Source organism: Lagopus muta, chromosome 1 (genome assembly GCF_023343835.1).
Source record: "Lagopus muta isolate bLagMut1 chromosome 1, bLagMut1 primary, whole genome shotgun sequence".
In the NCBI taxonomy this organism is placed as follows: domain Eukaryota; kingdom Metazoa; phylum Chordata; class Aves; order Galliformes; family Phasianidae; genus Lagopus; species Lagopus muta.
In genome coordinates this window covers 160,404,837-160,432,306 of record NC_064433.1, presented here as the reverse complement: position 1 = coordinate 160,432,306, position 27,470 = coordinate 160,404,837, and the positions used below count along the sequence as shown (strand labels likewise).

Genomic DNA, 27,470 nt, shown 5'->3' with positions numbered 1-27,470 from the left:
TGGGCAGCCTGGTCTAGCATTAAATGTGGAGGTTGGTGGTTCTGCATGTGGCAGGGGGGTTGGAGATTCATGGTCCTTGAGGACCCTTCCAACCCAAGCCTTTCAATGATGCTATGATATTCATATCAGCAATACATCTTGGCAACCAGTGTGAAAGTGTTAAGAATGAAAACTCTCTCTGCTCCTTAGCATTTTATCCCAGTAAAAGCCAGGGAATGAAAAGATAAGTAAATTTTTGTATGTAGGACATGAGCCAATTACAATATCTTTAGAATTACAGCTAAAATAATGGAGCTATTAAGGCTTTACATTAGGGCATAATTTTCAATGGCTAGTAGCTTCCATATATAAAATCTGCTAGAAGATTTTAGTCAAATGAAGAAGTCAAATTCGTTCTTTATATTTTCACTTTTATTCCTACATTCTTCTGATTCTTTCTTCTCTCACAAAGGCATGCTGCTTCAACCCCTGTGAAACATTTTACTATTTGTATGTGAAGGACTTGGTCTGACTAGCTGATAGACAAATATTCTCATTTTCATGATGCATTAATCCTAATATCGTCAAGCACAAATTTCTACAGCTGATGCTATATGCAAAGTTTCAGGAACTTAGCTTTGAAACTATCTGTCAAAAAAATAACATTTATTTCAGAGCTTGTGTCTTCCAAATAATCCTCTCACACAAGTAAAAGCTTGCCAGCCTCCAGCTGGTATGGGATCTTCTCAGATTTAAAATCCAGCCTTAACTGCGGCTACAAATACAAACCTTATATTGGCTTTCTGTGGGTTCTGAATGGCTTTTGGTGTTCTTGTTGACTTTGCTGAGTTTTTTTAGATATGCCAAAGTGAGAGTAGAGAAAACTGCCTTTTAAGAAAATGGTTCATTAGGAATTTTGCAGCATGTAAGCATTAAAACTAGGAGAATTGCTGTTTTTTTTTTCTTCTTCCCAGAAAAACAAACAAACAGCAACATGTAATACACAAATTCTCTTGATGGGAAAATAGAGACTACTAGGATTGCATAGGTACCAGGCATTTTGATAAGCCACCTGCCAGGTTAAGACATTCTTGTATTGTAACCATGGCAATACTGCTGGCGTAAATGGGAAAGAGTGATTTGCACAGCCAGTAGGGATCAGGCACCTTAATGCATTAACTGCAATTGTTAGGAAATGTTTGGGAATAAATGTGTAAAATAGGTATAAAAGGTTCTTTTAGATTGTTTAGTGTTTTTACTTCTGGCAATATTTCTTAACAGCAGGCTGCCCTGTTTGTAGGACTAAGTGAATGTGGTTGCAAGCACTGGAACAGATAAAAAAAAATTGCTGGTAGAATTTGCTCTGCTGCTTTGCTTTTTGTGCTTTGATGGGAAACAACTGTTTCAATTTTAGCAATAAAAGTATGGTAGCCCTATTCCTGTGTATCTGCTGATGTAAACTTGAGAGCTGGAGCAGTAATTGCAGAAAATCTGAAAACAGACAAACCTAGCAGAATTGGAAAGTTTTAATCAGCCTCTACAAAAATTGTCAGTGAGCTGGCCAAGGCACTGATACCACATTTTAACCCTGTTCTCCCTGTTCCCATATTGTTTTCTGTATGCCTTCCCCCCCACATTTCCTGTCACTCTCACATTTGCCTTTCACATGCCCCTCAGTCATGTGTGCTCCTCACACCTCTAATTTGCAGCTGCACTGCTCCATAAATAACGGGTTTGTTTTCTCCAAAGAGGCGATGATCTGATGATGCACTGTCTTCAGCATCAGTGCTGACTTAATTAATTTCTACCCCTGCAACGACACAAGTGGTGCAGGACTGCAGTGTGAATCAGATCAGAAAAGAGATCCCCTTTAAAAGAAAAAAAACTCAGCATCATTTCTCATCTGCTCCCCTTTTTCCAGCAAGGCTCACATTGTATCCCACATACATACACATTTGTAAGCGTAATTAAAGGAATATCTCAGTGAATTTTACAGAGGGTGAAACTGATCAGTGAGTACTGATTATGTCTGACTTTGCAGGCAGATGAGGGAAAATGTAAACTTATAAAATTGGTATTCACCCTCCGTGCCAAAAGGCAATTTGTATCAGGAGTATCAGGAGAAAGAAGGGAGCCCTTAATGACCTAGCTGTACATTTGTATGTTGTGCTTATTTTCCTTTGGCTTACGAGCAGAATCATGTGACATATTATTGTTTCATGATAAGAACTTGTTCTGATTCATTGCACCTTATTTTAGTGGACTGAATTCCCACTGACACACATAGCTCAAATCATTGCTCCAGGCTGTGGCCCAGTTATTGCCATCTTTTCTTTATTCTCTCAATTTTTATTGTCTTTCTCTAGACATTTTTGTTCTGGCCTCTCATTTCCCTCTTTTTTTTTTTTTTTTTTAAATCCCTTCTTGCTCATTTTTCATGGTGAATGCCAGTTCTCAATGGTTCACTAATTTGCCAGACAGCACTGTGCTTTCTGGAGCATACTTGTGTCCCCCAGGCTGTCATCTGTTGGATTCTGCATAAAGTAGTTGCTGAATTAGCACATGTATTCGCTTCTGAACCAAATCAGGGTATTTCTGTAGGCTGACGAAGAACTGAACTTTTGTACAGAATTAAGGGAGCTATGGCTTTTAAAACTATTGTGGCAATGGGAACGCACTTGCAGATTTGGGGCTGTGCAGGTTTTTCTGTCACTGTAGCTCTTCCTTTCTCTCTTAACACCCTGTTGTATGGAGCCCATATCTTAGGCAGTTGGGAAAAATATCCAAGCCAAGGAAGTTCAAAGAATATCCTTGCAAATAATGAGAAGTTGCTCAGGGCTCCAGCATTTCTGCTTCCTTTCATTCTTCACCTCTGAGAACAGCAGAATTAAACCTAAAAGTTATCTGAAACATATAGCTGGAAAAAGAATGTTTTGCTTTTGATAACCTAAAATATGCAAGGCTGCTTTAAGGATGATTCTATCCCTCATAATTCTGCAGACACTCACAATTTAGGGCACAGTTCTCTGCTGAAAGTAGATTAGAAAAGTACTAAAAAGATCTGCTGATTCTTTCAGATTCTTTTAGTTTCTTGTGTTTGCTAAGGTGGGAAACAAGGAGCACTGAGGGCAGAATAGTAACTAAAATCAACAGACAGAAAAGATATATATAAATAAATGCAGAATCAGAAGATAATGGAATTGAATCATTTATAAGTTAAGGTCAGCAAATAGCACGCCTAGTTATTGCATTTGATTGTTATAAGTGTTGCAGAAGTTGATTTTGCTGCTTCTTGAAAGCTGTTAAGAAATGTATTTTTCCAAACTGTGCTGGTTTGGGACTGCAGACTACAGAGGAAAGCAGTGGTAGGCAAAAGCTTCCACATCTGAATAGGAAAGATACATAACCCAGTGTATTTTCACTGCCAGGAAATAATACAAAAACATTCCTGCCTGTTTAGTGTGTGTTCAATCAAGGATAGAAAGTCAACTGCTTAGCTGGAGCCTGACATAGATTTCCAATAACTTGCTTTTGCTCAAGCACAAACATATGACAGCACTTGAGGAAAACCACAGAGCAAATATTTTATCATCTGAACATAATCTTTTTAGATTTCAGTGAGAAAACAATATTTATTTATTTGGTTGTCTTCTCTCACCTTGCAATTAAGTCAAGTGCTGACACAGATTGCTGCATCATTTCTGCTGGAAACTGAACAAAACAAGATGATGGCTTCTCTAGCATTGTGGATATGAAAAAACAAAATTTTACATTTTTAGTAGTAACAATAACAAAACCAGTACACAGAATTCATGCACGGCTATGTGTATTTCTGCACAATAGGTAGTCACTGTTTCACTGTGTATCTGTAAATGACAATCTAATTTATGTTAAAAATTAAGGCACTGTCAATGTACGATGAGAGATAATGGTGCCTATGCTAGTAGTAGGTCGATCTGTGTGTTTCCACCACCTGCAATGTTTTGGTTCCTTGGAGGAATGGGCTTGGCTTTAACATGTATCAGTGAGGGTGGATGGACAACTCTAAGGTCTTCCTCCCATGCACACATTATACAGCTATTTTACATCACCTGGAAATCTCCCTGATATTGTGCGAGGCACTCTTGCACAACACCTATCCTACAAGGCCTGTAGCCTGCTTCGGACGGCACTCTGAGTGCTTTCCTTAAGTTATCTGTTCATGTGCGTGCTGTGATTTCACCATGCAGTGCTTCATGACTAGTTCTGCCTAGCAGCGCCTGTCAGTATCAGCTTCAGTTTCACGGAGACAAACTGCAATGAAGTCCACTCAAATGGCAGGGGAAGCATAAAAAAAGCAGAAGTCCACAGAGAACACCAGGCATTCCCTACTTGCTCTCCTGCTTGAGGGCATCGTTGCTGCTTTGCGCATTGAGAGATTGTATAGACAGCAGTTGGCCTTCAGCAGTGTCTCCACTATGACTGACTTTAGTACAGCCCACACATGTGTCTTACTTCAGATATTAACGGGCTGCCAGCAGGACACTAATTGCTTGATGGTTTCTTGATGGAACAGACCAACCTCACAGCTCTGGGGTAGTAGCTCTCAGGAAGCAGCACACATATTCTGCCCCACAAGGGAAAGCAAGCTAGGAGCTGAGGGTGACAGCAAGGCAGGCAGGGCAGTGAGCTTCCCGGGGGCACAGACCTGCAGCACGTCAGCACGCACCATGCTGGTGATGGGTCAGACACAATTCAAGACTACTAAACAGATATGCACTGACAAAGCAAGGGCATGGTCAAGCCAGGAAGTCAGATCATTACTTTGGGATCAGCAAGGCACGTGACCAATCACAGGCATAGCACAGGCTCAAGGATGAAGGCCCAAGTTTCAGTGCAGATCACATGCAAAGTGCAGGAGGACTCCATGCAGCTTCCCGTAGCTCCTTCTCACACGGATCTTTTCTTTGCAGCCTGATCCAGGGCTACAGCTGCATCTTATCAGAGGTGTACTGGAGCACAGGCAGCCAAACCTGATGAGGGGAGGAAGAAGCTGCAGAGCCTCTGGGTACATGCAGAGCCCTGACAGCAGCATGCTTATTTCCAGATTTCCATCCAGTCCAGAAGGTATCACTCTCTTAAAAGTAATCTTGTTAGAGACGAGGCACAGCTGTTAAGGGCTGGGATGTTTACTGCAGCCCGATGAAAGTCTGCAAAGCCATATGCTGTTTGATCCTCTGCTCCCTGGCTATTTATCAATTCAATGTCCAGAGGACCAGTAGGGTTGAGCTGTGCCAGCATCGCTGACAAACACAAGCCCTTCTGCTGGCCCTCTAAAGGGGCTTGCCACTGTCATAATTATGTGAGATTGCATTCTGCTGTAGTCGGTGATCTATTGTACCCTCGTAATCATTGCAGCGGTTTGTCTGTGCTAATGTTCAGATCACAGTTGTCCACGTTTTGAGAAGCAGCCACACATAGACTTAGGAATAGCATAACTATGTCATATATAAATGGCCTTATCCTGACAACCACAGTAGCTAGATAATTGTCTTCTGAAACCAGTGATGCTGCTTTTCAGAGTGACATACTGCCGGCATGGACTATACCTTTAGAATCAACATAACCTGCATGCATTTAATGATTTGCAGGAGAAAGTGGGGATTGTGTACAAACCAAAAAGGTTCAGAATCAAGCAGACAGATGACAAAATAAATTAGAGCAGCCTGACAAAAATGCTAGATGTAGCCTTAGTGGAATTTCTCTCTCCTTGTAACACCACCTTAGCTACACAGCCTGTCACTACAGGTTGTGTTGTTATGCCCAAGATTTCATAATTCTTAACAATTTCCAGGTTTCAAGATGTGAAGTGCCTACTGTTTGCCTTTTTCCAACTCCTTTCCAAGCCTCAAACCTCCTTCTTCCTCCAGTTGCAGAACCTTGATTGTCCTGAGGTACACTGGTCAGGGTTGGCTCCTCACTCCCAGTAACTACCTTCCATTTGCTACCTACAGTTTAGGGAAGTTAATGACAGAATGACAGAAGTATAAGCATAAAGACTGAGTGCTGACTACCATCCTTCCCCTTCAGACAAAAAAATGAGAAAACCTTCACAAGCAATACTACATATTTTGATTGAAGTGCAGCAACAATACGTGCAGTAAAGTTGATCCTTCTCACTGCAGCCCAAGCAGAATAGATAATGTCCCATCACAGGACACTGACAGACAGACACATTTGTTTACCAGGGCCATCTAGAATGTCCCTAAAGTTAAATACACTTGCAAGCTCCTTTAAGTTATGGCCCATGGCAGTTTTTTCAGAGAAAGAAAAGAATAATAATAAAAAGGCTCATGAAAACAATTGAGAAATTGTTCTCTGTAACCCCAGCACAGTCCTAGGAATACAGTGACATAAAGTGAAGGCTGTTTACCTTTGGGACACAGATCCTTTGAGCTATAAGTCCAGCCCAGGGTGGGGATTTTCTCTTCTTGTTTTCAGCTAAGGGATCTGTTATCTTCAGATAATGTAATGTAGGAAGCATATTGAGGAAATAAAATTTGAGATGAAAACAGCATTCTCGTCCTCCTGGGAACCTCTCATTGAAATTAGTGTTCAGAGTTTCCAACACACTGTTGGTTTCAGCACCATCAGGTTGAGGTGCATAATGTAAAATCCAGTGTTACTACTTTCAGCTCTTGCCTATTTTTGCAGGTACAGTCATTATCTTCAGCTTCCCAGTTCTGTGAGCCCACTGTTGAACTGGAATGCAGGGCTGGAGCTGGCAGGAGGGGGAAGTAGTATGAATCAAACCATAGAAGGGAACCTGTAGAATTGATGCAAAAACCGGCCACCTAGGTTTTGTTGCCTTGCCTTTTGTGCTAGTTCTGTCTGTTCTCTGCCTCACTGCTGCCCTAAAGGAGGTCCTCAAGCAGACTAAAATTTCTCGTAGCATTATAGAAATAACCTCTTTGTCCTAGATTAGATTGTCCCAGCAGTCAGGAAGTACAGGATTTCAGGCACATCTTCACATTCCTGTCATTATTTTGTACTGCAAAAGAGGGGCTGACTCATCTATCACCAGATCATATGTTGCACATGTTATGGATTTGGGGGAAAAATGGTGGGATCTAGTTGTTTTTTTTTCTTAAAACAAGCAGAAGGTAGTTGATATCTAATTCAATTTCCCCTCTTAGCATTTTATATTTCTAATGAGCAAGGCAGATAAATACAGGATATGCAAGCAAAATGCTAGTCACACAGCATTGAGCATTAATACTTTAAACTGCGTTGGTTAATAATCTGAACGTAATACAAAAAATCCCCAAATTGTTCCGCATAATTAAACACAGTTTAGAGGCAAAGAAAGCACAATGAGGGGTCACTATTACTTTGGTCTTACATTACACTACTGGACACTGTTTCATACTTGCAGTTATATTAGATGTCATCTTCCTCCATTTTCTCCCTCTACCTTTTTAAACAGCCATGTTGTACCTTGAACATATCATATCTAAAAGGTAAATTTAATACTCTAAAACTTAATGAAACAGTTGTGTTAAGATCTTATTAAAATATAAAAAACTTCATGTGTAGCACTTGGAAGTTATAAAGTACTTGATATATTTTACTTATTTGACGAAGCTAAACGCAGTTCATTCTCCAGCTTTCCTCACAAGCTGAAACCCCTTGATAAAGATGTATCAGAATAAGTTGTTGTATATCACACCTTGTTTTTGGATGATTCAGAATTCTTTTACTATTAAGTCTGACTCTGCTTAAAACACTGAGATACACATTGTCAGAGATAAATCACAGATAAAAATGACTATCTTGCTCATCCAGTCTGCTCCCACATTAATACAGCAGCAGAACCGTCTCATTCTCAGGGCCTGGAGCACATTCTCCTTCTAGAAGTTCGGTTGTGTCAGCCAAGGAGTTTATCCATCCAAGTCCAAAGTCAGCTTTGTTGTCACTAAGAGCTGTTGCAAAGAATCTAGGAGCAAGGCCCTGTACCTCCTTTCTTCTGGGGTCCATTTTTAAGCCGGAGCCTCTGCCTGGGCTGCATCACAGCTGTGCTGCAGCAAGGTCTGTACTTGGGCCTGGATCTCCACTGTCTGGACATGGTTCCAGACCCAGACACATCAGCTTGGTGTCTTGGCATGAGCTTGGACCTGCATAGTGGCCATGCTGGGTGCTCACTGAGCTGTGTCTGACCCTGGATACCATTTATGCCCCAGGTCCTGATCTGGACTTATTACTCCACATCCTGGTTCCTCATGGTGAGGTTACTGCTCCTGCCTGTCTTGTTGTTGCTCTCCACTCTTGGTTTGCCTTCCTCTGGGATGCAACCAGCCCTTTCTGCTCCATTATACCTTCCTGTTTCATTCCAAGAAGATCTGGTTCAGGAATTTCTTAGAACTTTACATAGGTGATTTACACACAAAACACTCTTAAATAGGACCGTCAACTACCCATGCATGTGGGTGCATTTGTGCAAGCCATCACAATAACTGAAAATTACCCTTTTTTCCTCTGCGACTGACATTTTTCAAAGGTACTATAAAAAGTAATTTTCTATAACAAATTATGAAGTTTCATGTGTAAGTTTAACAATGTTAGTTATTCCTCACACACTTTGTCTTTTAACCTCATGCTTTTCTATAGCTAACACTTTGAAACAGATGCTTGGGAAGAAAAATTGGAACAAGCTTTTCAACTTCACTGAAGTTATATCAAACCAGATTATGGTTTGGACACAAGAAGAACAGTGAGGGAAAGCTACACAGACACAGAGCCCCTTACAGGTGTGCTGGAGTCTAGGCTCAGTCCCTGTACAGCCTCAAGTACACTGAAGCTCATTACCTTCAGCAAACTCATTTATTCTAAAGGCGATGGATACACAGATCTGCTCTAAGAATGTTTTATCATGAACAGTTGGTGCGGAGGGTCTTATCCCTCCAATTTGCAGGTTTTTGACTGCCTGGAAGGCATTGTATCACCTTGTGTTTTACAGTGGACCTAATTATTTACCTCACATTGCAACAGAGCTGTCAGTAGCTAGAAACAGCAAAGATCAGGCAGTGCCCTCTGCTCATAAAGAGAAACATGCACTAATGGGAACTTATATACAGAAAGTATGTGTGTGTATATATATATATATATCTCAGCTTGCATGTGACTTTGTTAGAACTGATGCCTGCAAATCTTTATAAAAGACAGCACTGGTTACTATATTTACTTTATAGATGATGCTCTGTGCCTTGACATAACCATATGCTGACTTAAATAGTCAGTATAATTGCTTGGTGATTTTCATGAAGATTTAAGCAAGCAAAAGTTTCCATGCCTTAAGCTAACATGAGGTCTGTAATAAAGTCTGTAATTCTCACTATGCTAGAATCACAGAATATGAGTTGAAAAGGCCCAAGTTGAAAGGGACCCATTAAAGACTATTGAGTCCAACTCCTGGCTTCACAGGGGACCACCCAGACTTCAAACCCCATGTCTCAGAGCACTGTCCAAACACTTCTTGAACTCCATCAGGTTCGGTGTTGTGACCACTGCCCTGGGGAGCCTGTTCCACTGCCCAGCCACCCTCTGGGGAAGAATCTTCTCCTAATTCCTAATCTGGACCTCCTCTGACACAGCTCCATGCTGTTGCCTCGAGTTCTGTCACTGTCACCAGAAAGCAGAGATCAGTGCTGCCCCTCTGCTCCCCTCCTGCTCCTCTTGTGAGGAGCTGCACTTGCCATGAGGTTTTCCCTCAGTTTCCTCTTCCCTGGGCTGAACAAACTGAGGGACCTCAGCAGTTCCTCATAATCTTGTCCTCCAGCCCTCTCACCATTTTCATAGCTGTCTTTGGACAGCCTCCAATAGTTTTATGTCCTTTTTATATTTGTTGTGCCCAGAGTACTCAAGGTGATGTAGCACCAGTGCAGAACAGAGTGAGACAACTCCTTCTCATGCCTAGTTGGCAGTGCTGGGCCTAATGCACTTCAGGGTATTGTTGTCCATTTTGGCTGCCAGGGCACACTACTCACTCAGATTCAACTCAAAATGAACCAGAACTTCCAGATCTCTTTCCACAGGGATCCCTTTCTCCAACCTCTTGTCTCCCAGCCTGCACATAAATTCAGGACTGTCCTGTCCTGGGTGCAGAATCCAGTACTTGCTCTTGTTAAACTTTGTGTGGTTGGTGATTGCTCAGCACTCTTCATTCATCAAGATTTCTCTGCAAAGCCTGTTTTTTTCTTGAGAGAGTCAACAGTTTTTTTTTTTAATTTTACTTGCAAACTTACTTACCTAGTGTGCATTCAAGTCCTGCATACAGATCATTCTTGAAAATGTCAAAGAGAACTGTCACTAAAATGGAACCCTATCGAACCCCACTAATGACTGACTGCCAGTCTGATATAACCCCATTTAATATAAACCTCTGAACCTGGCCTGTCAGCCAATTGCTCACCCACCGTATTATGTTTTTGTCTAGCTGTATGGTGGACATTTTGTCCAGAAAGGTACTGTGAGAAACAGTATTGAAAGCTAGGTCATGCTCTATCCTTTACTAATTGGCACTTCTTTTTGAGCTACAACAATGTTTACAGTTTTTTCTTGATCATGTAATGTGCAGCAAGGTCAGACTCTAAATGAAAGGTTATTTTATTTCCATTTATTTTGCATAAGTGAATGAACTGGCACCACAATTCTAAGTACCTACTGGTGTTTTTCCATGTCAGCAGCTGCTACTGTTCACTGTGCAATACTGCTGAAATACTGAGTGTGACCCAGCCAGTAATATTTCAGAGTGAATCTCTTGCATTATTATACTAGTTTAATAACTTTGGTACAGGTATATTATTTTAGCTCTTATTAGTTCTTCTTAGTATTACTTTACAAAGCTCATTCCATCTGGAGTGATAGGGGACTGTACAAACTTTAAAAATCCCCAAAAGTCATATGGTTATTCAGTCCACAAAAATTATGGCTGGTTGGGTTGTCTCAGTTTATGGAAAACTAGGCAGGTGGCTCTGGCAATTGCTATGTACAATATACTTTCATAAAAAAATGTGTCATTGCAGTTTCCTAGTTAACTTTTTTTTTTTTTTAAATGATGAGCACATGGATTAAACTTTCTGTGAGTGTGATGCTTGTTGCTTTGGGATTTTGCTGGAAGAGTCAGCATGTGTCAATCAATTTTAAGGAGAGATTGATTATTTGAGGGCTAGAGTATATTCTTCCTGTCAGTGCTCCAGAGCAGAAAATCTTCAAGAGTTATTACATGTACAATGTAATAAATTGCTCAGATTCATCTGAACAACATAGGTTTTATTTCCTTCTTCTGTGTCAAACTTGTTGCAATTGATTAAAAAGTGTAATTTCTTGAAAAACAGCAGCCATGAGGGACACCATATACTTTGGTGACAAAACTTTTGTCTGAGAGTGTATATCTGTATGATATGTAAGAAAATTCAATGCAGCATGAATGAAAGAGGTATTGGCCAGTACAGCAGAAGTCACAGCTTGTCACAAGTAAAATTTCCGAGTGATTTTTAGTAAGCACAGCAAAGCCAGGCTTTCAGATGGATAAAGAAAAAAAATAGCAAGCTTTGACTTGGAGATGAAAATTAAAACATCCCAAGGATGAGAGTGACCCATGAAGGGTATCAGAGCTGGTAGCTAGGTTTTGAAATCTCCATATACTACCAGAGAACTAACATTTGGCACTGGCTGACTACAGAATTTCCTTGATATGACTGACTAATGTTAACCTTCAGTGTTTTTCAGAAGGTAGCTGCACTCACCTGCAGGCAGAAACCTTGAGCACCAGGACTAGGGTTAGCCCTTTCTTAACTCATGAACTGCTCATGTTGAAATGCTGGTTATTTCTTTGAATGTTAGAGCACACAGAAATGAAGAAAACAGCGCTCACTTGTTGTCAGTTACTGATGTAACTCAGGTACTTGCAACTGAGCTAACTAGATACCTTTAACAGTAGTAATGTATCACAGAATTATAGGGGTTGGACCTCTAGAATTCACCAAATCCAAACTATTTGCTAAAGCAGGTTTCCTACAGTAGGTTGCACAAGTAGGGATCCAGATGTGTCATTAATATCTCCAGAGAAGGAGACTCTGCAACCTCTGGGCAGACTGTACTACTACTCCATCATCTTGACAGTAAATAATTTCTTCCTTGTGTTAGTACTGAACTTCCTGTGTTCAGGTTTCAGCCCATTGCCCCTTGTTCTATTGTTGCTTGCAACTGGAAAGAGTCCACCCCATTGACTTGACTCCCACACTTTAGACATTTATAAACAGTTATGAGATCCCTTCTCAATCCTTTCTAGACTGAAGAGTCACATATGTCTCAGTCTTTCCTCACACAGGAGAAATCATCTTTGTTGTGCTCTGCTGGACTCTTTCTACAAGATTCCTGTCTGTTTTTGAACTGAGGAGCCTAGAACTGGACACAGTATTCCAGATGTATCCTCACCAGGGCAGAGTAGAGGGGTAAGATCACCTCCCTTGACCTGGGGTCAACGTTCTTTTTAAGGCACCCCAGGATATGACTGCCCTTCTTGGCCACAAGGACACTGCTGGCTCATGGTCAACCTGTTGTCCACCAGGACCCCCAGGTCCTTCCCCATAGAGCTGCTCTCCAGCAGGTCAGCCCCTAACCTGTACTGGTGCATGCAGTTATGTCACATTAAAAAAAAAAAAAAAATATATATATATATATATATATATATATATATATATATTTGTTAAGAAGACAGACCATAAAACTCCACGTTCATTTCAGAACATGGCATTTTTGAGCAAAGCATTATAAGAGACATGAACACAGAATGAGCCTTTTATGCTATCACTCCAAGAACTTCTCATCCCCAACACTTAGCCTGAGGACCTGGAAGGAGCTCTTTTCTCACACAACATCAATTAGCAACGCTACTACTTTTACTTATATATATTTATACTGTTCTCTTTGCAGTATTATTCTTCCTTCTAGAGAAGAAGCAAGCTATTGGCCAACAACGTCGTTCCTCGGTGGAAACCCCCATCAGGGATGCGTGGAGATGCCTCGCTCCGCCTGGCTGCCCTGACCGAGAGGTCCCAGGCCTGGGATAAACCGAGGCAAGAAGCATGAGGCGCAGCACCTCGTCCCGGCAGCGCCTTCTTCTCCGCCCTCAGCTGTTCCCTTCTTCACCATGGCGGCGGCGGCTTCCAGGCAGGCGGGCTCCCTCTTCCACGTCGCGGCCGCGCAGGGGGAGGGAACGGGGCTGGCGCCGGTCGCGAGTATTGTTCGTCTCTGCGTGCGCCGCCTCCGCCCCTACCCTGCGCCGGAGAACTGGCCGGGCCGGGTGCCCGGAGAGGGCATAGGGGTTGGAGAGACGAGCGGGCCCACTTCTTTCCTGCAAGTGACGGACTCCCCGCGGCGCCCGGCCCCGCGCACAGCGGGTGAGCGGCGACGGGAGGCGCCATGGCCGACAGGGCGAGAGCGGCGCTGTCGGAGTCGGGTTGGTAAGTGGTGCGGTTGGGCCGGCCGGGCCTCCACGTCCCGATAGGCCACGGTGGGCCCGGCGCCATGCCGCGGGGCAGGGGAGCTTCTCCTGCGAGTGGCGGGGCTGCCTCGGTCGCGGCCGAGAGTTGTTGGTCTTTGTGGGGAGCTTAAGACGGAGGTGCGGGGCTGTGAGGGGTGGTTCTCGTTTCTTTTGTTTGGTCGGTGACTCGCTTCTTGGAGCTGCCGGTTCTCACTGAAGCACTCATGGTGACGTTCCTCCTCTTTACGGCTTGAAGGCAGAGGCAAAGCCCTCTGCGAAGGGGCTCGCCTCTCCTTCCCTACTGCCTGGGATTTGTCAGGGAGCCACTTGTGCTCGGGGTGATGGGGAAGGGCCTTTGGTGACCCCGCAGAGTGGGACCCCCGCGGGCAGAGCCCTCACAGCTCTCCTGCCCGGGGTCAGTGCGCACCTAGGCTGGGCCCACGGTGGCTGGGCCTCGCGTGGCCTAGGCCGGGCCCAGCTGTGGTGTGAGCGCAGCTCTGCCTTGCTGTGGGTTGTAGGACTCAGGACCTACTGGGATACGCCTTCGTGGGCTGTGTTTTGCTGAGATCTGCGTTGGGTTGGTATTAGTGGGATCCCAACTGAAGTGCCAGGAGGGATGGAGCTTTCTGGTAACTTTATTACTTTTATTTGTTCTGTACTGTTGGAACCCTTTCAGCAGAGAAGGTAAGATTGAACAAGTGGAGTTAAATTAGGTTGAATACACACTTGAGGCTTGAATCCAGATATTCAGTTAGTCCTAACTTGGACATTTTGTTTTGGTGTTGTACTTTCCAAATGCTTAGTGCAGTCTCTACATCTTATTTGCTAGCCTGGAGGTGTTGTGGCACTGTTGACTGGAAGCCGATTTATTTCTTCATTTATTTTATTGATCGATGTGATTCACTTACTAGTTACCGCTTTGTCTCCTTGACCACTTGCGAGTCTTTAACAAAACAAAAGCTTATTGTTGACTGCCAAGGCACAAAGCAGCTTACTTTGGCTGTAATTGAGAAAAAAACGTTTAAAGAGAAACATAGTTATTTCCAATGGCATTTGCTGGGCATTTTTACTGTGACGTTAAACTTAGTGGTTTTCCTGAATTGTGTTTTCATTTATGGCTAACACATAAGGCATTAAAACAGGCATTGAGTGGTTTGGCTAGTTTCTACAGAATTGCTTACTGATAATACGAACCAGACAGAGGAAATTTATTGTCTTCAGGCCTTCCTGGCTGAGTGTCTCATGTTTCAGAAGCCCTGTTCTAGAGTATACAGTCCTATGATTCCTTGCAGTTGGTGAGTGGAAAGAAACAGAACTGTGCTAGTTTTCATAACATCAGCTTTTCTAAAGGGAGCTGTTGGCCGTAATTTGACACACCTCTTCTCTTCTGATTGAGCTCCATAAAAGAGAAAGTTTCTATAAGAGTGATTTTACTTTTATGATTTCTTTTCTTTTTTCTACTATATATCCCAAGTTTTATTACACAGCCTTCAGTTATTAGGCGTTTTACTACTTTGTCAGTCAGAAGAGTGCGATTGTAGACTGCTTTTAGTTTTGGCAGCCCAAATATGAGGTGCCTGTGAAACTTTGTTTCTCCTCAGTGTTTTGCCTGTATCCCCTGTGGCATATTCAGTTGAATGGCAATGAACATTTGTTATTCTTGCTGTTATGCCAGGTGTGAGCCAAAGGCAGACTGAAATATGATCTGGCAAGCAGTGGGCTGATTATGGGGTCCTCTGGAGTTATGCCCTGGCCTAGTTGCATTGGCAAGGGAGATATGAAGGAAAAGGAAGTGAATGCGTGTATTTCTGAGTAACATGAAGTGTAGTGGGGAAAAAAAAAAAAATAATGCTTCAGAAATATTCAGTGAAGTTCATGTACTTTTAAAAAAATAACCTAGGTGTCCATGTGCTCTAATGTTCTGCTGCTCTTACACTTAAGATACATCCATCCTTATATTATTAGTAGATCTTACAGTCATTTAACAGAAGTATGACTAAGCCTTCAGTTGACAGCCGTTTTGTAGTATGTTTCTGACTAAACTGCATTGGTGGATCATCAGTTCTGTACCAAACTGGTTGCCACTGTTGCAATCACCTCATGTCACAGTGCTACATTTTCTAGCATGGGAATAGAGCTGAGCTCACAAGGGAAGTTCGGTGCTCATTTACTGAAGCACCGTTCTGTGTTTCAAACAATTTAGGAAGATATTGTTCTTCGAGAGTTGCAAACCTTCTGGTTTGTAATCCAACAGGATTTTACCACAACTTCATTAGGTCTGTAGAAGTAAGACTTGTTGATACAGACACACACTTGTCTTTGTTTTCACAATTAGTTTTTATCATTTTAACTTCAAATATGAGGGAAAGTTGCTTTTCAAATAAAATACTAACATAATGTAGTTAAAATGGTAAAATATCTAGGTATTTTTCGAACAGCTGTTGTTAAAGAGTCATCCGTTGCAAAATGTCCTGCGAATTTGTACTGTTAGCCTTTAAGGTTCTCTTCACTATATCAAGTATATACGTTAAGCTTCTGAATGATGAAGTTCCCTACATAGTAAATGCTGCACTGGTACCTAAAGTAGGTCATGCTGCTTTAATTAAAAAAAAAAAAAAATAATAATAATCTGATGATGAGTAAAGAGCTTACTCTGTGAGCACGGAGTGTGTGTGCAGAGTTGTTTTCTTGTAGAGACCACCTAAAAAATGTGTACTTCTAAAGAGAGCTGCAAGAACGTTTCCTTGTGCACTGCCTTGGATACTGCATCTGAGAATATGGTACTGGCTCCACCTTTAATTTGCAATGGAAAATATAGTTTGTCTTGGAATAAAAGTTCTATGTTAACTCTTTTTTTTAGTTACCAAACATGCAGAGAGCGTTGCCCTGTTGTACTGCTATGGTTCTGTTCATGAATTTTGGAACAATTTTTCCAATATTCTCATTAAAACATAGGCCTCAATGGAAACTAGTAATTGAATCCAATTTTATGAGGAGTCATGAAGTCAAAAAGAACTTCAGATTTATATCCTCCCTATGAAAACCACGAATTGCAGAATATTTCTCTGGCTTGCAACACTGTTTTTCATTTGCTTTTGAAAGTCACCAAGGTGGCTTTTCACAAGAGAAAAAGATAACCCAGAACTTCTTCAGTGTACTAAGTAGCTGGGGAAGTTTAGAATTTATTATGTTGAAATGCCTATATGTTTTTGAAAATAAACAATATGTTGCATCTTACAGTAGATTTAGCCTCTGGTCCCATTGATCTAATTTGTGGTGACTGATTTCCAATTGTGGGAAAGCGAGACATGACAACTGGATGACTAAAGAGTTTCGTAGTACAGCACAATGTATAAATGAGGTCCTTGTCAGAGAGTACAAGTTATTTTTATTGCAGTGTACAGAGCCATAAGAAGTAGTAAGTCTGAGGCAAAAAGTACACAGTCTTATAAAGCTTCTTATACATTCAAAATTATTTAAACAATATTTTGTCTGGGCAAAAGATAGCCTTTAGACAGAAGGATAACCATGGTTCATAGGAGTGCCATAGAATGGTCTGGGATGTAAAGGACCACAATGATCATCTAGTTTCAACCCCCCTACTATGTGCAGGGTTGCCAGCCACCAGACCAGACTGCAGAGAGCCACATCCAGCCTGGCTTTGAATGCTTCCAGGGATGGGGCATCCACAACCTCCTTGGGCAACCTGTTCCACTGTGTGCCACCACCCTCTGTATGAAAAACTTTCTCCTAATATCTAACCTAAACCTCCTCGTCACAGTTTAAAACCACTCCCTCTTATCTTCTCACTATCCACTCATATAAACAGCCGTTCCCCCTCTTGTTTATGTGCTCCCTTCAAGTATTGGAAGGCCACAATGAGGTCTCCCTGGAGTCTTCTCCAAAGGTGCATCTCTGTTTTGTGTTGCTCTATACTCTTGTAGTGGTGTATGCATTTTATGAATTTTGGTTGGTACTATGAAAGCTCAAAGTGCCAGTACACGGTGAATTGCTGCATCATGCATTTTTGATACTTTTGTTTTTATTGTTCATGTGTATTCCCTTCTGGCTAGTCTGATCAGTTTAAGTCTTGCCTGTTCAGAAACAGTGGGTAGATAAAAATGGATTTTTTTTTTTTCTTCACACTCAGGAGCAGAAAAGGTCCAATATTGTACAAAATGTTCTGCTAGAGGTAACAAGCCCAAGAAACTTATAAAGAAACTGCTAAGTGGTTAGAAAAAAAGGAAAAAAAAAAAAAAAGGTATGTGACTAATTAGTTGTTAAAGGAAGCTGTTAGGAATTGTTCACAAAGTAATTGTTAGTTCATTAAGTATGTCAATGGTGTACCTGAATTTTAACAATTTACATTAGTGTAATCACCCCAGCACAGCAAAGGTTTTGTAGATAGTGAAAAAGTGAATGAGAGGTGTGGAAGTTTCTCAGTGCTGGGAAGATGGAGATCTTTAGTCTGGAAAGCACAATAATAAAGGGAGAGGTGATGGAGGTCTGTAAATAATCTGTAGAGCATACAGAAATGATGAATAGAAAGCCAGACAGCTATTTTTCTTAATAGAATTAGGCCACCCAGTGAATTAAACTTGCTTGATGAAAACTAAAGTAGCTTCAATGTGTAATTAAATTGTGGATCTGAAGTGGAGCATTATATTTTGCAGCACAAGAATATAAGAAGGCTAAAATATTAATTAGATTAAATCAGTTAGGAACTTTGAGGTAGGGTTTAGCTGCCAGCTCTAAGATGGCTGGATGCTGGGAATGATTTGTAAAGCAGCACATATTGAGAGGTGCTTCATTTGTTGCATGAATCATCTACTTCTGGCCACCCTTGGAGAAAGGGAGCTGCTGTAGACCTAGACTGGATGAGCACCATTTCTGTTCTTATTTTTAAGATATCATACCGGCATAAGAAGGTGAAAGGAAACTCTCTGTCAGCAGCTAATGAAGCCAGGTCTTGGGAGAAAACCTTTTGCAAAGGATTTGCCTTCTGAGATCACATTCTTCCAAATCTAAGGATTCTGTAATTCTGTTCCATGATTTTTGAGACTCTTGAGATGGATCTGTTTTGCTTTATCCAGCTTCCGTGTGCTCACACTTGCCAGGTGCAGGCCCCCTGAGCAGCTAGCTGCTGGGGTAACTGGCAATTTTGGGATAAGATGTTGTTCTTATTCATGTTAGTAATAAGCTGATGGTAAGTAGGCTTTCAGGTTTGCATATTTCTCTTAATTGTCACTCCTGAGTAAAATATAGCTTGATATAACAATACGTGTAGGAATACATAAAGATGTGAAGCTCTCCTGAAACTTAATTTAGCAGAATTATGCTCAGAAACCTTGGCTTTTAAATATCCTGTGCAATTAATTGATAGTTTGTAGACTACTTAATCTGTGATAGTTGTAAAAAATACAATAAAAATAAATTTTAGGCTAATTTGTCAAGTTTTCATTTTGTTCATATTTTCAAGAGTGGCACATATTTTTGACTTTTTTTTTTTTTTTGAGCAAAAGGAGGATATTTAATTCCAAGAAAGTTAATTTTATACAGCTGATGGAAAGAAGGAAAGGCTATATGGGGGGGACTAACAGTATGCGAGTGTTTCTGATCACATTTAATATAGTGCTTAATTGTGTTGTCTTAATTTAGGAAGACTGGGCAGCTCCAGGACTAACACAGTTTTTGATGGAACAGCTTTGCACCCTTTTGGAGAGAAAAAAAAAAAGAAAAAAGGAAGGTACTGGCTTAAATAGTCCTTGTAACTCAAGAAAGTAGTTGAAGCATGTCGTGCATTCTTGCATTGGGATCATGTTGAGCATTTCACTTTGAGAAATGTAGCTTATGTAGCTTAGAAATGGGAGTAATGGCATTAACTGACAGCATGAGAAGACTTATTCCAAGTTAGGAAGCTGACTGCTGAACCTGCGTCTTTGACAGAGGGCACTGTCTGGGGAATATGGTCAAGATCAGCTTTTTGTTTCCTGTTGTTTGCCTCGCACGGTGCTCTGGGATAGTTCTTTTCTTGTGTAATGACATGTCTGGAAAAAAAGCTGTTGAGGAAAGCCAGAAGAGAAAACACTATGTCTGTTCAGACAGTTTCAAGATATTCTCAGTGGCAGCTGAGTCTTTGGCATGGGCCCAGCCTTATGTGCTGTTTAATGTTTCAGGGTAGCAGCCAACGTTTTCCTGAAGAAGTATGAGTGAGAAGCAGTATTTGTAGCTGTATCTCAGCAAAAAAGGAGGGGGAAAAAAAAAAAAAAGGTAAAATAATGGATTTCACTAGATGAAGAAAGACAGTGCTCTTTACTCTGTGTCTTTTGTAGTCAAATTGCTGTGGCCTGTGAAAAGTTACCGAGTGTCAGATCTTCTCAAGGAGCAGAGCATAGAAGATTTCTTGTCCAGCACATTCTGATTGCAGGGGCTATTCCTAGCATCCACCATGCAGCAGGACTGCCACTTGCTAAAAGATTACCTTATCTTACTGAGGTTTGGAGTTAGTGAGCTTATCTGGGGCACGTCTCTGAATGTTACTTGGTAAAATCTCTAGATTTAATCTGAAGATTTAGTCTTGACATTTTTGCATCACCTCTATAACTTCCAGGTAACTGTGTGTGCTTATTGTGAAGTCTCTCCTCAGATTAAGTAGTTGTATTGACTCATGCTAACGTTTTTAGAATCTGTGGAAGTTTCACTTTGTTATATTATTTTACTGTTGTAAAATTCAATTTGTAGTTATCTCAATTTTTAAACCATTTAATGGATGTAAATCAGGATATGTCTTTAAAACACTGGCTAGAAATTTGTACTGTCTAAGGATCCCGAGAGGCCAATGTTATTTTTCCCATTTTATGAAAATAGAAAATTGCTTATTTAATTCAGATGGTAGTGCAGTGCATGGGGAATTCAGCAGCTATATTATCTTCTTATGTATTACTGCTTCATAGAAAAATAGAGATTGAAACACCATTTATTATGGAAGCATGTTTATACTTTCATCTTTTGGTTGTACAATGGGTGTGGGGAAGGCTTTCAAGGCATCAGGATTGTGTTAAGTTTACTGGCAGGTTCCAAGAACATTCCTTTTTATTTATTACATAGTGATCCTGTACCTAAGCTTGTTTTAAGGCAGAGATGTTAAACTCTTAATTACTGTTTAGAATGGTAATACTAATGAAGCGTGTCATTTTTCAACTTGGTAGCATACTTTCTGTTTTACAGATGACAGTACTTGAAATTACAGAGGTTTTCCTTTAGCTGTTATCCGGAGGAGAGAGAAGAAAAAGTCACTGGAGGAAGTGAAGAAAAGTGGGTGGTTTCTGAGGGTCTGGTTCTGGCTTTGTGCAGAGTACTGATTTCTGAATGAGGCGTATTTTGTGTTAAAGTGATGAGCTGCTGAGAGGATGCTTATGTAAAAAATATGATCCATCAAACTACTGCTCCTTGAAAGTGGAATGTATAATGAACAGGGCCATGATTCTTGGTTTCAAAAACTTGTTCAGTGGTTTGGTTTTTAATTCAGCTGTAATATACGTATCATTTACAGACAGAAATCTCTGTAATTCATCATTACTGACAGACTTGAGATTTGCATTTCAGCTAGTCTAAGAAGCAGCTTGAAACTCTGCCTTGAGACAAGCGCTTCTCAAGTTCCTTTTTTTCACTTAAGTACTATCTGCAGTGTTTTTCCTAGTTTTTGGTACAAAATAATTTTATTAATAACTATGTAAATTGGAGTAAATGAAGGAAGTAGACATCAAAGTATGTGCTTAGTACTTTACATGATATTTAAAAGCTAAAGTCAGTTTGAGCTTGTTTTATAGTTGTGTTCTTGAATAAGGAACATATAATGATTTCAATGCAATTGTGTCATTAAATAAAGGTAGGTATGTAAAATCTTTTTTTTTTTTTTTTTTTTAAATGACTGATGAAGTCTCTTGCTGTCAAATTGGCCCTAAAACATTTGTTGAATATTCTCCAGGGTTTGCTGTTGAAGGTTTAAATAAACAGGAGAAAATCCCTGTGGGATGAGGAAATGAAACTTTTTTTTTTTCTGTGCCTGAGGTGCTTAAGTTTTGTTAATCCACCAAGTTTTCAGTTTTTGATCAGACATTTATTACAGAAATACATAGCTGAGGCTTATTATAATTTTGGATTCTCTGAAGGGCAAAAAAATAAAATAAATCTCTATTGCATACTTTCTGAGGTGGAAGAAAGATTTCCCTGCAATATACTGATAGCTTTTACTAGCATATTGCATCCTCCAAGTTTGGCAGAGGGAGGAGAAAGGAAGAAGAAAGTTCTTTCCAATTGCTTCATTATTTTGTTCTCTTTTCTGTTTTCTTAGGCTACGTTTTGATTCCTAAGCTGACTGCTGCCATATGATGAAAACGTGAATAAATGGAAAAATTGGAATTCATTTAGAATAGTAATTGCTAATGTGTCCTACCTGTAAGCAACTTTATGTTGCTTTCCTGTTATGTATCTGCTGGCTGGCAGGTTATTAGATGTATTTCTTCAATGTTTCAATGTGAAATAGAAATCTTGCTAAAATACTAAATCGGGACTGTTCAAGCCAAATAGTTTAAGATCTTGTATACCAGTTTTTTTTACCTGATATTTCTAAAGAATTTAAATTGTACAAAAGTGAGCACTGTTTATTTTCTTCCTTAAAAGAGTAGCAGTGACATACAGTGCAGTTTTCTTGTGTGAAATCTGGTCTTTTAATTATTAACTTTGAAAAATTGTTTGCTCTTGTAAAAAAAAAAAAATAAATTGCTCTGATAGCTACAGACTTTAATTATAAAAAAAATGCTACTGTGAGGAAAAGAATGTGTCTGTATATTTGTTCAAAATGAAATTATGAGTGTTTCATTTCTGCTTAATTTAGCCCATCTTTTACAGACCTTATCTGTAAGTCAGTGGTTAAATTAGGCTGCTCCATAGCTCATGCAGCTGATAAGCTGCAACATGGGAATAATTTTTTGGGAATTCCTTAATGGATGTAATAGTGTTTTTTTCAGTTCTAGAGATAATTGGCTACAGCTACAGAAGTTCATATTTGTTCTTTCAGTCATTGCTAGTAAGGCTCCAGTTACTGATCTACTGCCACTTGTCAAACTTTTCAACAATTGTTTGGAAACAATCTTAGTTTTTGTGTGTGTTCTTTTACAGTGCTCAGGTATACACATCTGTATGTATCTTGGAATGTACTATAAATTTAGTTTTAAAGGTTTGTAGAAATGCCTGCTTTTAGCATAAAATAGAGTAGAAAGAAACCTGTCACTGCTGCATGGTTAACAATGTACCTGCATGCAAGAACACTTGATATCTTGAGTGAAAATTATGTAGTTACTTGTAATAGATTAATATTTTAAGCATTGGTGACCACAGAAGTAGAAAATTTTTTTTTTTCTACTTTGCAGTTTCAGTTATAACGTGTACCTCTTAACAGTACTCACCTTTCATCCTTTTCTTTGCAGCAGGTAATAATATCACCTTTTTTTTTTTTTTTGGTCAGTTTTGGTGTTTAGCAGGGAAGGATGTGATCAGGGTGTCCTCAAAAGTTAGAGGTTTTGTTAGTGCATTAAAACCAATTTTGTAAGGATGGTACCCTCTAACTACAGCAGCTATTCTCGAGGACTCTGGTTGGTGATAATTCTGTTTTGAATATTTCAAGTAGAACTGAAGGCTTTTGCTTAGCAACTTGCCTTGTGAGTCAGTGGGCACTGGGGACGTTAAGCTTCTATTATTTCTGAAATTAATATGAAGTGTCTTGACACAGAAGTAGTCCAGGTCTTTGACAGTGCTATGGAAGACATGCTTTAATAACAAAATACCAATTAATAATGTTTCCAAGTTTCATTTTGTGGTTTTATGGTTCAGTGCTGTTTTTGTATGGTAATAAAGTGAGATTTTTATAGCTTGAATTGAGAAATGTTAATTGTTTCCTTCATGAGTACAGTTGATAAGCTAAATTAGGTGATTAAAAATGATTAAAATTATATTTGAACTCCTAAAAATACAGCCTTTTGTTACTTGTGTACGTGAATATTATAAGTTTCTTATTCCAACATTAGTAAACAAACTGTTAAGTGTCATTACTGGGAAAAATACACAAAATGTTTCTTGGAGAAGGTACTTTGGGGAGTTACTTCTTAACAAAGATGCCAAGTTTTACTTTCTTTTGGGATACTCTAATTATTAAAAAACAAAAACAAAAAATGCAAGAAACCTAATGAAGTTAAACAACTTGGCTTGGAAGAAGCTTCTGGATAGATCACACCAGGTGCTCAAGGCAGATCAACTCCCAAGCTGGATCAGCTTGCTGAAGGCCTTCTCCATTGAAGCTTTTGATACTGGCAGGGAGGCCCGCTCCTCTGTTCAGCCACTCTGTGGGAACATTCTTTTTATCTCTTACTGCCAGTAGGAATTTCACTTGTTTCTGTATGTCTCTTGCATTTTGTCTTTTCATTCTACGTGTTGTTTCCTTAAGCCATTTTCAGGTAGTTGGAGGGAAAAAGTTCTTCCTTTGGCCTTTTCTTCTCTAATCTGTATAAACCCATCAAAGTTTCAGCTTCTCCTCCTATGTCTTGTGGTCCAGGCCCACTGTACTGTATTCAGGTTGTGGGTCTTCTCTCAGAGTGGAGACTCCTTAAACTAGGAGCAAAATTTTTAAATGACTTTCTTCTGAGAGGTGGGGAACTGTAGCATCTCTTGGTTTGCTGGCTATTATCTTACTAATGCACCCGAGTATGTTGTTAGTCTTTTATCAATGTATGGAAACACTGATTTGTGTTTGAATTGTTGAATGCACATCTTTTTCCTAGCTTAGTTTCTAAGCAGTGTCATCTCAGTTAATGATTTTACACTTTACTTTGCTGTGTTCATCCAAATTTTTGTCCCACTGTTCTGTCTCTGATCATGTCCAATAAGAAATGCCTGTGTAGAAGCCTGTGAGTATGGCAGATACACGGATATAATTCCTGAGAATGTTTTCCCAGCTTGTAACTACTGGGGTTGAGGAAATTCCTTGTAGGAACATTTCTTTTCTCTTAAGTGGGTTTTGATATATTTCTTCTGCATGAGTCTGTGCAATTGTTTTTTGAACCCATGTAAAATTTTGATAGCCACAGAATATTGATTAATAACTTCATCTGTTGTATTAACAACTCTATTCCTAAGTTTGCTGGATTTCCCACTTGCTAATTTTGAGACAGTGAATAACCAATGTTTTTAATGTTGCTTGTGACCATACAGTTACTCTAAGCCCCTTTTCCAGTCTTTTCACAGTGAAGAATCCTATTCTTTGTAGTAAATCTTCAAAAGAAAGATGATTTGTATGTTTGACCTGGTTTGTATCTGTCAAATAAAGAAAGGTAGGCAGAAGGCAGAGAATCGTGAAAGGAGGATAAGAAAATAAGTGAACTGAAGAAGTCAGAAAGAAGAAAATGTAGTGCAAGTACATTGCAGATGTGTATAATACAATCTGTCATTATAGACAAAAATACTGAAAATGAAAATATGTGAAAATATGACACAATGCAGAAGTGGTGTTTTTCCTTTCTCCCTTTCCCCCAATTTACAGCATACTAAGCTTGATGTATTATGTCCCAAGTATCAAAATTGCTAGTGTATGGCCTTTGATAGTGGGATTCCTTTTAGCTCCTCAGGTATTTGAGTCTGGATAGAAGTGTGGGTGTGACAGTGTGGGCAGTCATTTTCAATCGCAAGAGGCAGAGCTTAGCTTATAGGAGCTTTTGAGAGACTTAGTGATTGGATGTGGGTATCATAGGTCATTGCAGAGTGGAAGATGTATCTTTGTTGTACTACCTTTGCCTGTGAAGTCTACATACCTGTTCTGTTGCTCAGCAGCTGAAGAGTGGGATCACTCATTTCTTCTCAGCTGAGAGCTGATTTTTGAGATGCCGTCTCAGTTCTTGCATGTCCGTCCACATCCGTTGGAGTCCTGTCCCATCTTACATTGTGACTTATATTTTTCTGCAGAATACAGATGGATATTTTGCTGTCTACTGCTCCAGTTTTGAATAAGAGCATCATGTGATTACTTGGCTTTCCAAAATTAAAGACATTAATGTAAACTTTCTCTTCTCACTCCCATGACTACCTACTACAGTGCCCTTGGTGCTCTCCACTATCTGTGTGCTATCATCTCTTCTGTTGCTTGTCGCCTGTTCTGCTCTATAATGTTTGTTTTATTGTATCACTCTCTAGCAGGTGTCACCGTGTGTTATGGCTGGTTTGTAGCTAAGCAGGTTCTTCATTTGACTGGTTCATTGCTGATAACCAGCAAACTGAGAGCCATGTTTTATTACCTTTTTCTGTAGCGTCACTGCTAGTTTGTATGTCTCACTTCTATCTAGCATCCAATTTCTGTGAAGTCTGAGGAAACTTGCTGTCTTTAGGACCTCTGTTTCTCTGTCAAATTTAGCTGAAATTTACCGGTCTGATTGGGATTTGTTCATGTGTCATGGGTGCTGGAAACACTGTATCACTGTATAACCAGTGTTTTTTGTAGAAAATTGATTCAACTGTATTTTAAAAACTTTTCAGTTTGTTCACTCGAGGAAACCAGGCTTCATGTGAAAAGTTTTGTCTGTAGAGTGTTTTTTTTCTTTTCTTTTTTTTTTTCTTTTTTTTTTTTCCAAAGTGTTGAATACAAAAGGATGGTGGAGAAATATGGCTAAAGCATTTCTTTTTTCTTTACACTCGTTAGTTCAGCATAGTGCTTTTCTCAACTGTTCTCAGAACAGGTGAAGTGGGTACCAGCTCAGGACCTGGGGATTTCAACTGTGTATTCTGCCTCCTCTGAGAAAATATTTTACTGTTCTAGAAGTAGTCCTTTTTCTTTGATGATATTCCACTTCTTGAGAGCGAGCAAACTTCCATACTTCCTTGAGATTTTCCTCAGCATCTCAGGTTAGCAAGTCTGTCTCTTTTTTTTTTTTTTTTTTTTTTTTTTTCCCCCTTTGTCTCTGTATTTTTTAATACTTGGACCAACTCAGCAGAAGAAACCATCAAAGACTCAGGTACTGCAGCAGTGAAACAGTGGAGAGGTGCTAGTGTTCATGCAGGGAATCTGAAAGCAGAAGTTAGGAACTTAGATATTCTCTTTATCCTTCTCCATTAGATTTTCTTGCTAGTACTCCTCTCTTGCGTGGCAGAGATCAAGGGCAGGTGTATGCTATAGTGTTTAGCTTTTAATACCTTGGATGGAAGTATGGATTGGAATTTAACTGTCTGTAAAACCTGTAGGAAAAACAGAATCTGGAGTAGGAGATGGTGGGATTAAAAAGGAAGAATTGCAAGTTTGATTTAATGTTCAGTACACTGAAAAGATAATAGGAAGGTGGGTTCCCTGACCACACATTTTCACATTTGCAAGTATATTAACTCCTATCAAATACCTCTAAAGCAAAAAGAGAAAAACATTTAACAACAACAAAACTATTTACCAGCTTACCATGATAAATACTTAAGTGTTCTCCATTCTTTTTGGATATACTTTCTGAATAGTGTCAAAAGAACACTGGGCTTCAGAAAACAACCAATTGGCCTTCACTGAAATGACATCAGAGAAAAAAATGTTCTTATTTTGCTAGTTTCTTCTTTGCTTTTCATCCTTGTTCGTTGTTTCTCTGTGCCGAAGCTTGCATTGTTCTGTTGGTAGGGGCCTCTAAGGATCACAAGGTCCAACTCCTGGCTCCACACAGGACCACCCAAAATTCAAACCTTCAGAGCGTTATCAAAATGCTTCTTGAACTCCTTCAGGCTCAGCGCTGTGACTGCTGCTCCGGGGAGCCTGTTCTGCTGCCCAGCCACCGTCTGGAGAAGAATCTTTTCCTAATTTCCAGTCCGACCCTCCCCTGACGCAGCTCCATGCTGTTGCCTCCTGTTCTGTCACCAGAGAGGAGCTCAGCACTGCCACTCCGCTCCCCTCCTC

At 40.1% G+C, this 27,470-nt stretch overlaps 1 protein-coding gene across 2 annotated transcripts in view; it reads left to right on the top strand.

Moving 5' to 3' along the window:
• Positions 1–13,020: 13,020 nt before the first annotated feature.
• The window catches only part of TDRD3 (tudor domain containing 3), a 99,707-nt gene continuing 85,257 nt past the window's right edge, over positions 13,021–27,470 (top strand). Inside the window, exon 1 of one of the 2 annotated variants that reach the window (XM_048932772.1) lies at positions 13,021–13,188. In XM_048932772.1, the coding sequence (XP_048788729.1) occupies positions 13,169–13,188 (20 nt within the window). In that variant the 5' untranslated portion in view covers positions 13,021–13,168. Of the gene's footprint in view, positions 13,189–13,213; positions 13,482–27,470 lie in introns of those variants that run through there. The other variant, XM_048932762.1, reaches the window with a different exon arrangement.